Source organism: Bos taurus, chromosome 18, assembly GCF_002263795.3.
Source record: "Bos taurus isolate L1 Dominette 01449 registration number 42190680 breed Hereford chromosome 18, ARS-UCD2.0, whole genome shotgun sequence".
In the NCBI taxonomy this organism is placed as follows: domain Eukaryota; kingdom Metazoa; phylum Chordata; class Mammalia; order Artiodactyla; family Bovidae; genus Bos; species Bos taurus.
In genome coordinates this window covers 13,317,958-13,330,021 of record NC_037345.1, presented here as the reverse complement: position 1 = coordinate 13,330,021, position 12,064 = coordinate 13,317,958, and the positions used below count along the sequence as shown (strand labels likewise).

Genomic DNA, 12,064 nt, shown 5'->3' with positions numbered 1-12,064 from the left:
AAGGGATCATAGTGTGCAACCCCTGACCCAGAGACACAGATCCTCTCATTGAAGTGTGGGGATAGGTCCTTGCTGGGCTCAGCTTCTCCAAGGCCAACACTCCCTGTTCCAAGAGGCCCTGGGAAAGGCTCCTCTGTGGAAGAGGCAGCGACTTGGGCCCAGATTGCATCGTGCAGCCGAGAATCAAACTGCTTGTTCCTCCAAATGTGGCAGCTCTCCCAGAGCTCAGCACGCACCTGGGCTCCTCCAGAGCACCCCCAGGGCCCACCAGATAGGACTCTGGAACGTGACACTCCATTGTTTCACTCATCTGTACGTCAAGAGCGCATTGTGCTTAGAGGTGTACCTCCGGGTTTTTAAGAGCTACGCTGGATCCCACCACACGGATGTAGCAACATTTGCCAAAGCAAGTCCCCAGGGACTTTGGATTATTTCCATGCTTGGCGACTTCGTTCTTAAAACTACAATAAACAATCATGTAGCCAAAACTCAGCACAATCCTTACCACCTTAGATCTACTTCTGCAAGTGCAATTACAGGTCAGGTGAGACACACGGTTTTAAGGTTTTTGACTGAAACTCCCAAGCTCTCCCTGTAGAAATGCCCAAGTTATTCTCCACCAATCCTTGTGAGAATAAATGACATAACTTTTAAGAAACTACTGGCTAGCATTGAAAAGAGTGGGCTTCCCTGGTTGACTCCGTGGTAAAGAACCCGCTTGCTAATACAGGAGACCCAGGTTTGATCCCTGGGTCTGGGAGATCCCTTGGAGAAGGAAATGGCAACCCACTACATTATTCTTGCCTGGGAAATCCCAGGGACAGAGGAGCCTGAACAGCTTCAGTCCATGGGATTCCAAAGAGTTGGACACTGAGGGACTAAAACAACTGAAGAGCACCGCAGAGTGAGCAGAACTGAACCTGCCTGGGACAAGAAGTTGCTTTTCTGTCCACCAGATGGTGCTGTTAGCTAAGGTTTTTGCATCCTGCATGCCAAGTCACCTGTCTCCTGCATCTCCTGCAATGGCAGATGAGTTTTTACCACCAGCTAAGGTTCTCTTGCCTGGAAAATCCCATGGACAGAGGAGCCTGGAAGGCCGCAGTCCATGGGGTCGCTAAGAGTCGGACGCAACTGAATGACTTCACTATCACTTTTCACTTTCATGCATTGGAGAAGGAAATGGCAACCCACTCCAGTGTTCTTGCCTGGAGAATCCCAGGGACAGGGGAGCCTGGTGGGCTGTCGTCTCTGGGGTCACACAGAGTCGAACACGACTGAAGTGACTTAGCAGCAAGGTTCTAAATTTCTGGTAAGGGAAGTCTGAGGTACACACACACACACACAGACAATCAAGTTTACCCTTGGAAATCTAGTACACTCTCACACAAAAACCAGGTAGAAACTGACAATGGTGGCACAGCTGCCATGAGATGGTGGAAACACCACTGGAGGTTGTTACCATCCAGCTATTAAGTCTTCTGCAGGTTCCCAGAAGCCCCCACGGGAGACACCGACAAGTCCACATGCATATCCCGTCCCTTCCATCTCCCTTGTTAATTCTTACCCTAGGAAAGCTGTAGTGGAGTGGCCTGGTTCCTTCCACCTGGCTCTGGCTCCTTAGAGCCCTGGGCTTATCATGGTTGTTAATTTTACACTCTGATGAGCAATTATTGATTGCCTGTCTATGTCTGGAGGAGGTGCTCCAGGAGGTGCCTGCTATGGGAGTACAGGGTGGAGGAGCTCGGGACCTCTCCTTAGAGCATTGCAAATAACTGCCATCCTCGTAAAGCAAATTTAGTGATAAATAAACCACAAGAAGAGAGGCGACAGAATGAGCACCACATAGGTTCAGGGCACTGGTCAGACAAGTCCCGTTGTTCTGCTGAGACTGTTTCTTCATCTACAGTAACATCAGCAGCTCTTCTATTAAATGAGACTTTGTACACCAAGGGCTCACACCTGATAAAGGGTCAGAAAGTTTGCTTAGCTTTGGTTGTCTGGTCTTTGCAAGGCAGCACCCTCTAAAAGGACAATGGGAAGAACAAGAGCTGAGAGGTTATTCCTGATTCCACCAAGTCACTGACTTAGACATCTCGCAAGCTAATATTTGTGCTATGTGATCTTCCAGCTGCCAAGGCTTGTCGAAGTGTTTGGTTCGAACACTGCAGATGAAGGGCTGGCCTGTTGGGGACAGCGCGGGGAGAGGGGGGATGTGGAAGGTCCAAATGATATGCCTTGGCTAAATCCCCGAGATGGGATTCTAAATTCTTTCTCTGTGCACACATCAATTTCATCAGCAAGCATGTCTGACTCCTGCTTGCAGGCCTGCAGTGACTGGTCATCTTGCATTTCCCCTTCTGACTCAGCACTGGTTACCTGCTGGCCCTCCAATCCAGGTGCCTCTGGAGTCCTTCAAGGCTAAGGCCCTTTCACCCTGCAGACCGGGCTCCTTCAGGAAACCCTCATTCTGTCAATGTAACCGAGCTTTCTGCAGAGTCCGGTTTTCCCAGATTCTTTGTCGCTGCTCCTCCAAGCCATGAGCCCTTGAACGCTGCTCATTGGCAAAGCCGTTCCCCCTGCGATAGAATGAGAATTTCCGAGCCCAGGAATGAATGAGCTCAGATGCGAGATCGTGCTCCTTCAGCCCTGGGATTTAGGGTCCTAGGCCCAACCTGGATCTCGAGAGCTCGCCACCCACCCCCACTCCCCAGAGGCGGTTCTGACCATCTTAATATATTCCCCAGGTCCCCGGGATGAGCGGACCAAGCGGGGTCCTACCACCTCGGGCCTTGGGCGCCCTCCAGGTTGGCAGGCATTGCCTCCTCTGACTGAGCCCCCAAGACGCCCCAAATCCCACTCATCCTCTGCGGTGGCCCCAGGTCGTCGGCCCTGCTGTAACCCACCCGCTTCCGCTCGAGCAGCTGGGGTCCCCAGTGCACGCGGGAGAGGGGCGGCGATGACCACGGAGCTAGTGAGGGGGTCGAGGAGCCCAGTGCTCCGCGCGCGCGCGCGGCGGAGCCGGGATTCCCGGGACCACGTGGGGCCAGGAGCACCAGCCATGCAGGTCACTGCGTACTTCGCGTGAGCCGAGTGGGAGCGTCCGGTTCTTAACGGCTGTGGAGGCCACACCCCCGGGGCGAGGCGCGTCAATGACGGGGCGGGCCGGGGGCGGGGCCACCGTCCCGGTATAAATGGTGGAGTTTTGTTGGCTACCGCCACGATCGCGGTAGGAGAGCCGGTTCTCTCCGGTGGGCGGCGCGCGCCGGGTGTCCGGACTTTCCCGGCCCTGCCCGGCCCGACCCTGCGCGGCAGCATGGCGGGCTCAGGCCCCAAGCGGCGCGCGGCGGCGGCCACCCTCCCGGCGAACGAGAAGGAGGAACGGCAGGCGCGGGAGCGGATGCTGGCGGCGCGGGGCGCGGACGGCGCGGAGGGCGAGGTGACCCTGCAGCGCAACATCACCCTGCTGAACGGCGTGGCCATCATCGTGGGCACCATCATCGGCTCGGGCATCTTCGTGACGCCCACCGGAGTGCTCAAAGAGGCGGGCTCGCCCGGGCTGGCGCTGGTGGTTTGGGCCGTGTGTGGCGTGTTCTCCATCGTGGGCGCGCTCTGCTACGCCGAGCTGGGAACCACCATCACCAAGTCGGGCGGCGACTACGCCTACATGCTGGAGGTGTACGGCTCGCTGCCCGCCTTCCTCAAGCTGTGGATCGAGCTGCTTATCATCCGGCCCTCCTCGCAGTACATCGTGGCGCTCGTCTTCGCCACCTACCTGCTCAAGCCGATCTTCCCCACCTGCCCTGTCCCCGAGGAGGCTGCCAAGCTCGTGGCCTGCCTCTGCGTGCGTGAGTACTGAGTACCGGGGCCCTGGGACACCGGCGGGCGCGGGGAGGGTTGGAGTAGGGGATGTGTGCCGAACCGTGGTCGCCGCATCCTTGGCCCTCCCGGCACTCCTGGACTATCCCTACACCCCGCGCCCCCGCCCCCCTCCCCGGTCCGACCCCGGAGTTCTAGACTGAGGGCAAGGGCCCCAATACCACGTGCGTTTCATTCATTCCTTTCCACACAGTCTTGGGAACTCCGCAGTGAGTTACACAGCAGGGTCCCCGCCCTGAGCCTCGCCAGAAGCGCCTTTCCACTCGGTCCTTCCGGAACCATGCTTAAGCTGACCCTTACTTACCTCCTGAGAGGCACCCACGTGGAGTGCCTGAGAAGCCTGTCTGTTTCTGTGTTCTTTGATTTCCCCAAGCCTTACTGTTTGTGGAGAGAGATCGTAGTTTAAAAAAAAAATCAACAAACGTCATTCAAACATGCTCAGTCGGGAAGGGCTGACTCTTACAAAACCAATAATACATGTGTGTATTATTGGTTTTGTAAGAGTCAGCCCTTCCCGACTGAGCATGTTTACCTGTGATGGATTCATTTTGATGTTTGGCAAAACTAATACAATTACGTAAAGTTTAAAAATAAAATAAAATTAAAAAAAAACAACCAATAATAGTAAAATTGTGCGTGGGTAATGAATGAGTTGCTCTTGTAGACAATGGAAGGTTGCATCCTCTAGCCAGTCTTAAAAGAAGGGGCTTAACTGCATCTTAAGTGTGTGCAGGGTGGGTGCTGGCTTTGGGATCCCAAGCTGTGCTGAAATACACACACTGGGCACAGCCCAGATGTTGGTGGAGGAGGTCCCAGGATGTTGGTGGAGGAGGTTCTGGTATGTTGGTGGGTTGTTTTCTGGTGGTATTTCAGGAAAAAATTTTTGTACTGAAAGCCACATGGTTTTCGTATCTTTGTCTATGGCTGCAAACATCTCGGGAGACGTGCAGGGTGGAAGTGTCCAGCCACCTGATTTGAGGCCTTGCCTAAACCTTGAGGTGCACAGAGGTGTGGAGCCAGCAGGGCTGGTTTCTGTCCAAGCCCCAAGACTCAGGGAGCCGTGCCATCGCTTGGAGCGGCTTTGACCAGCAGTACGCGCTGGTGCTGTTGGAATTCTGGAGCCTGGGGCACCAGCTCACTGTGTGTGTGTTGGGTGGGGGGCTTTCAGAGGCATTCTCTGAGAAGTGGTGTCCCAGGGAGACCTGAGACCACAGAGCGGCCGTGCCGGGGGAGGGGGACGTCTTGCCTTTGAGGGGAATTTCAGCAATGAACATCTCAGCTTGTAAAAACCTTTGGCCCAAATCTAGGAACAGTCACAGAGATAGTTGATCTGCCTGAAGGCAGGGGAACCTGTGGCTTCCAGTGGGCTTCTCAGACGATGCTTTGGGCCGAGTGAGGAAAAGCCCCTCTTTGTTGATTTTCTGTCAGTAGAATTTTCATTGTCCGATTTTCATCGTTGCTAGGTCTAATGTTTGGGCCCAGGATGTGATGACATAACACTGCCTTAAAGGGCCCCTCTGTGATCTTGGAAAGTGGATTCCTCACTTTCTCAAGCTTTTGGGTTTAAGCAGGTGAAGCCATGGGATGGATTCTGGAGTGGCTGTGGCGGATAAGCCCTCACCAGGACTCCTGTGGGCGGCAAGGAGGGTCACATAAGTTCCACCCCTTCTCATGCAAGCTGGGATGATGTTCTTCACGTGTCCATTGGCCATTCTCTGCTCTTTTCCCTGAACCACCCTTGCGAGTGTGTTGTGTGTGTGTTGTGTGTTGTATTTTCTGGTGAAAAGGAGATTTATAGTAACACAAGGATATGCTGTCTGAAGGAGGGAGCGCTAGTCTAGAGCCTGCCACATATAGAGGGGGATGGGGGCTTGTCCGAGGCTGGCAGGAAGGTCACAACCACCCAAGAAAGGGTCTGCTCTTGGGCGCATCTGAGATGGCAGTGAAAAGCCACAGTTTCTAATTGTTGTTGATTATTGCACACATGCCAGGTTCGCACTCCCTGAGCCCCCCGCTTGTGGCAGCAAGCCCATGCGCCCCAGCCCAGCAGCCCACAGCCTGAGCCAATGCATGGTGAACAGCCCAGGGGCCCACCCTTTGAACAGCATGTTGTGGAGCCACAGTTTTGCCAATTGCCTTTCCTGCCCCAGGCATGCCCCAGGACAGCTGCTCTCTACGTATGGTGGCTCACATTGGCTCTGGTGCTTAGAATGATCCTGCAGACAAAATAAATGGGGGAAGGTCCCTTTTCTTATAGGTCTTTCCACGTCAGACCTACATGACACGTGGAAATGACAGCGTGGGGCCCTTTCATGGTGCGACCCTGGGGTTTCTGTCTTTCCGTGAAGGTGAATGACACAAGCTCCGTGACTCTTTGCTGACAGCCCGGGAGTCCGCTATGACAGCCTGGGAGTCTGCTGTGCGTCTAGGTTTGCAGGGATCATCCAGCACTTACTGATGGCACCTGAGATTCAGGTGACCCTGGCTTTTATCAGAGTGGCAGAGGTCACTCAGGTGAGTGACTGAGGATCTCTCCAGGCCAGACTCAGAAGCTGTCTGAGTTTGGACACAGAAGGTGACCTCGAGTCGCCCAACCTCCCCCTCGCCCTCTCCCACAACCCCCTAGTTATCACCCATCTGGTGGAACCTGGCAGGTCTGCTGGTGGCCAAGAGTGGGACTCTACATCCCCTTCCAGCTTGGTGGCCCTTAGTGGGCCTGGAGAGCACAGCTTCCCTCCTTCTCCCAGGGGTCAGATGGGATGCCAAGGCTCCCCTAGGGTGAGCTGGCCTCACTGGGCAGCCCGTGTGGAGTGGGGGTGGGGTCCTCAGCTGTTGTCCTCGGGGACCCATGACCTGGGATATCTCCTGCTCGTGGCAGGTGAAGAGCCTGCATTCTACATGTGGACAGACTTGGGTTCTGTTTTAGAGAAATTCACACAACCGCCCAGCCTGTTTCTGCATCTGTGACTCGGGTTCCTGGTGTTTGTGGGAACTCTGCCATGACGTGTCTGATGCACGTGGCACCCCACACAAAGGGTCACACCATGGCCGTGATCATTCTCGCCCTCGATGTCTTGAGCTAGAAGCCATTCCTCGCACCCCCTTTTAGCGTGGGGGGTGGCGGCGTTTCAGCCCACCCCACTGGCGGCCCCTCCCAGCACTGGGGCAGCCATTGCTAGCTGGCTCCAGGACAGGATGGTCAGTTGAGGTCATGACGTGAAGAGGGGCTGTGTGGCAGCACACCTCTCCCCCAGGATTCCCATTGTGGTCCCCCCTTCCTGGCGATGAGAGACCCTCCTGGCGTGTCCACCACTGTGTCCCTGGGCCTTAAACCAGGCCTGTCCCAGCAAGGCCGGCACACCATCCGCACCCACTGCAAGCTGTCTGGATGTCTGCCAGCTGCCCGGCCTAAGCTCCTTGCCTCGCGAAGCAGAGGCTTCTGGGTGTTTCCAAGGAGCTGGCGACCCTGGGATTGCAGGCTGTGAGCTGAGTGCAGACGACAGCCGGGTAATTAGCCCTGAAATCCAACTTTCCCGGCCAGACATGAAAGCGCTCCGGCCCAGTCACGGGGTGCAGCGAGTACTCGACAGAGCGCGTGACCCAAGGGAGGCGGGAGACAGCATTTCTGACCCTTTTCCTCTGGGTCACGGGCCCCTTGATGATCCCTCCCAGTATGCAGACCCTGCCCAGAGATGTTCCCCCCAAACCCTCAATCGCAGGTTCCCAGACCCCCGGGACCGCTGCCCCTATCTTGAAAGAAACGCCCAGCCTTTGAGATCTGCCATCCCCTCAACTTTACAGCCAGGGAGACAGGGTGTCCTCGTCCTGAGCCACCTCTGTCACCCGGCATGTGGGGACGTGGCCATGTCTGTGGTGAGGGTGGAGGGTGCCAGGGTCTGGGACAGTGGCCGATACCATGTCCAAGTGCCTGGTCATCAGGGGCAAACACTAGTGGATCTGAGGTTTGTGCCCTGGACTTCCTGGGAAGCACTCCCCGCCATATTCCACCCCTCACCCTGTATCTTCCCCCACTGTGGGGAGTCAGACCTCTTACAGGGAGCTGTTTAGGAAAACGCCATATTCCTCTCAAGACCTTCCCCTTGCAAATGACGTTCCAGAGCAGGGTGGCCAACAGCTGCCCTATGGGTTCCAGCTGCCTTGTGGCCACGGGCCCTGTCCTGTGCCCACGCTGGCCTCCAGTTCCTGTCCTCTCCTTCCATGAGAGGTGCCGGGGACTGGGCATACGTGACTCCACACCCCCAGTTGGTGTGACCTTCCTGGGTCTGCTGGGTCTGGATTGACCAAGGGATCCCAGAGCACACCTGACGCCCCCACCGCCCAGTTTTGCCCCTTCCCTTCCCCACAGTGGGACCACTGCTCCATCCAGTGGTGGTTCTTGGCTCATGGTTGGGGTCCTGTCTGCATCCTGGCAGGAGGCCCCCACCCAACTCTTTCTTTAGTCCTGGAGGAGTCCTGAATTCTTGCTTGGGAGGGTGGGCTGGTAGGTGGCCTTGACACCCTCTTGTGCCGGAGGGAGGTGTATCCTACCCCAACCCGGTCCGTCCAGACCAGCCTCCAGGCAGAGGCAGTTCTCTGGGCCCCACCCACCCCACCCCCGGGGGATTTGCCTGTTCAGAAGCCTCCAGCATGCTGTAGGCAACCCAATCCGCCCTCTGAGTCACCCTGACCTTGGTTGCTGGCTGTCAACCCAGAGGAGAGTCACCCCAAGTGTAGCCAGTACAGAACCGAGGTCTCTGCCCAAGGCCAGTACGGGATTCAGCCCTCAGCAGGGACACAGGCTACAGGGCTGGGTCTTCTTCAATTGGTACTTGTCAAGGACATCCTGTCAGCCGAAAGGCTCCTGAGGCCCTGGCTGTGTAACCCAGGGCTGGGTGCTGGGCCTCTCTGGTCCTGGGTTTCAGAACCTGGAGCAGAGCAGTGCGGGCAGGTTGTACCTGCAGAGGGTGTGTGAGTTCTGACCCATTTCAGCAGGGGTCCACTTTCGGAAGGACTGGCCAGGCAGGAAATGACAGAGCAGGTGTGCCTGGCAAGGGGACCAGGAGCTCCGGCCCCACTGGGCACAGGGAGGGGCTGTCTGCTCAGGGGGTCTGGGCAGGGAGGAAAGGTCACCAGAGTCTTGACAATCATGCATTCATTCCCTCGGTTATGGGGATGAATGGGGGGGGTCCCTCCAGAGTTGGTGGCTGGCCCATCACAGGGGACCAGGGGAGTGTCCTCGGGTCGTGTGGGCAAGGCGCTGTCTGCCTGCACTTTGGTGCGGGGTCCTCAGGCCCTGAAGTCAGCCCTGTTTGGTCCACATGAGGACTCTTGCTGGGTGTTGAGGCTGAGTCAGGGGAACAGATTGGGGATGGGGGCAGCCTCGCTGGGAGGCAGACACGCATGAATGGGGGTGTTCACAGCGGAGGGCAGGCTACTTCATCGTGCTTCCCCACATCCTGCTCGGGACCCCTGCCCCAGGGCCCCCACCAACGTGACAGCCTGCTTCAGAGTCCCCTCCCCTCCAGGGATGTCAGCAGTGTGTGTGTGGTGGGGCCCTAAGGACTTGGCCCAGTTGATGGGTCCCCCCACTGACTGCATTGGAACCACCTGGTTGGGAGGTGTGACGTCCAGGCCCCCCAGGCTGACCAGTCTGCAGTAGCACAGTGTGGGAGCCTGTCACAGGCACCGGGGCTGAAGACCTCAGGCAAGGGGCCACCGCACAGGAGTGGGACTCGGGAGGCCTGGATGTCCTCACCCCCCTCCCCTAACTAGCAAACTAGGTTTCAGAGTGGGGGCCGTGGGGGCCCGTCACCCTCAGGTGCAGCAGGTTTGCAGTGAGCTGGGGGTTTCCAGACCAGGGAGGTGCGAGCCGGGCATGGATACTAACTGTGGAGACACCCGCACGCACAGCCTCGGCTCCTTAGCACATCTTCACTCGACCATGACCGCTCAGTTTAATAACTTGCAGGCTCGACAGTCAGGGCCTGCAGCAGTATTCCCAGTTAGCTGATGAGGAAATACAGAGGCTCAGACCCAGTAAGTCACCAGCCCAAGATCACACAGCATGTGAGAAATCAGGACCAACTTAGAAGGGGCTCCTTCCTGTGGCTCCTGGGTGTTCTTGGGGTTGTGGGGGGCCTTTGGGAACCTCTGTTTATTCTGCAGGGCTCTGCTTTGGAAGAACCCAATAAAATGAGATGTGGCTATTCATGGAGTTTCCTGCTAACTTCAAGGTTTGTGTGTCAGCAGATCTCAGGCAGGACTGAACCTGCCTCTTTCTGGTGTGTTTGAAATGAAGTGTCAGTCCCGGTTTCAGATGCTGGCTGAGACTTCTGCTTCCGAGCAAGGGTGGGGGAGATCTGGCCGGGTGTCACCCAGCCCAGGTTAAAAATGGAAGACACGAAACACGTGTTCCGGGGCTGGTCACATTTTCAAATGTGACTTGGCCTATTAGTAATTGTTTTCATAAGAAATCAGTGATCGACAAGGGCTACGTCCCAACTGGACTGAGGTTTTGTGTTTGCCTGCTCCTGCGTCCACGGCCTGTCTCTGCAGAGATTGGACATGGGAATTAGATGGAGCCCTGGGTCCCGTCTGAGCAGCCCCTGCCCCTGGAATTCCCTCATTTTCGTTCAGTTCTCCAGACTCGGGAAGCTCCGATCTTGAGTGGCCAGTGGTGGGATCGTTGGTGGTCCTGGAGCCGAGCTGCCGCCCTGCGTAGGCTCTGTGCTCCAGTGCCTCTGGAAGTGAGGCCAGCCTCCTGATGTCTGGGGTACGGGTGAGTCCTGGGCATTCACTCTCTTGGAGCCAGTAAAGGGGAATTACATGTCGTGAAGTCAGCTGCTGGTTCTCCGTGTGGGTCCTCTGGACAGCACCCCTCAACTGTCAGAAACGGTGGGTTCTCAGGCCTGCCCAGTCAGATGCTCTGGGAGGTGGTACACTCAGTGGGAGACCAGTCTGTTATTGGGTAGGGGGAGTTAGGGCAGGAAGGGAAGAAATGCTGGGTGTGGGGCACAGGCCACCATGGAGGCTGGGCCTGGGGGTGGGGGGCTCACCCCAAGCCCAGAGGACATTAGGGAGTCCGGGACCAGAGCGGAGGACCTGGTTCACCGAGTACCCTCTGAACCCTGGGTCCCTGCATGCCGAGCGGATTTGGACAATAGGTCAAGGCAGGACACACCCCCGAGAGCAACTCGCTGCCTTTTCAGCAGTCAGCCCCACTGCCAGCCACTCTCCCAGCCACCTTGGCCCACCTGCAGCCAGGGCTCCGAGTCCAGATGCCCAGTGAGTGACCCTGTTTGATGGGTAGAGGCTCCGATGATGGGCAGGCTGACTGCCTGGGCCTGGGGCTCGTCCGGCCGCAGTCGCAGTGGTCAGCACCTGCTGCTCTCTGGCCTGCTACCAGCTCCTGCCCCAGGAGACCAGCTGGCCTGGCTTCCTGCAACCCGTGTGGCCTGCCAGCCACTTCCTCTCCCATCTCAGAGCCCACTGAGGGCTGTCTTGGGGCACTGCTGGGGGCCTGCCAGCAAAGCTCTGATAAAACGGTGCTCATCTCCCTGGCATCTCAGTCCCTCCCACCTGTGTGGGGTCAGCATTTACTCCTGGGCCTCAGACTGTCTTTTCCTCAAGTGTTGCCCCTTTTTTATCAAGGACCCTAAAAAGAAGGCACCTCTTTCAAAGAGACTCACTGGCAGCTTGTTGATAGTGAGGTTCCAGGCTCTGGCCCATGGGCCCTTCATCCTTTCATTCTTGGGGGTGGGGGCGGATGGTCCCTGCAGACCTGGGGACAAGGGAGGGTCCATGGCTGCAGCCCCCTCACAGACATGGGGACGGTGGCTGAATTTTCTGATGAGTGGGGGCAGCCAGTCCCCAGATGCTGTGGTTCTGGATGGTTCTGTTGCCTGCCCACGACCTTGCTCTGGTGTGTTTGAACTCCAGCAGAGGCAGTTAGGGTGAGGGACCCTGAGGGCACTGAGTGGGGTATAGACAGTGGATGCTTATACTTTGCCCCAGCTGTCAAGGTTGTTATTTTGTTATTGGCATGCACAGAATCCAAGGGCAGCCCTGATAAGGCTCATGAGGGTTTTACCTCTGGTCAGAGAGGGAAATGGGTTTTGGTGTGTTTTTGTTTTTAAGTGAAAATAGCCCCCGCTGTGTTTCAAGTCCAGCATATGCTGAGGGCTGGGAG

General features: G+C 56.8%; 1 protein-coding gene across 1 annotated transcript in view; it reads left to right on the top strand.

Annotated features, from left to right (window-relative positions):
• Window positions 1-3,217: 3,217 nt before the first annotated feature.
• The window catches only part of SLC7A5 (solute carrier family 7 member 5), a 28,646-nt gene continuing 19,799 nt past the window's right edge, over window positions 3,218-12,064 (top strand). The window contains exon 1 of the mRNA NM_174613.3: window positions 3,218-3,845. Within this exon, the coding sequence (NP_777038.1) occupies window positions 3,314-3,845 (532 nt within the window). The 5' untranslated portion in view covers window positions 3,218-3,313. The remainder of the gene's footprint in view (window positions 3,846-12,064) is intronic.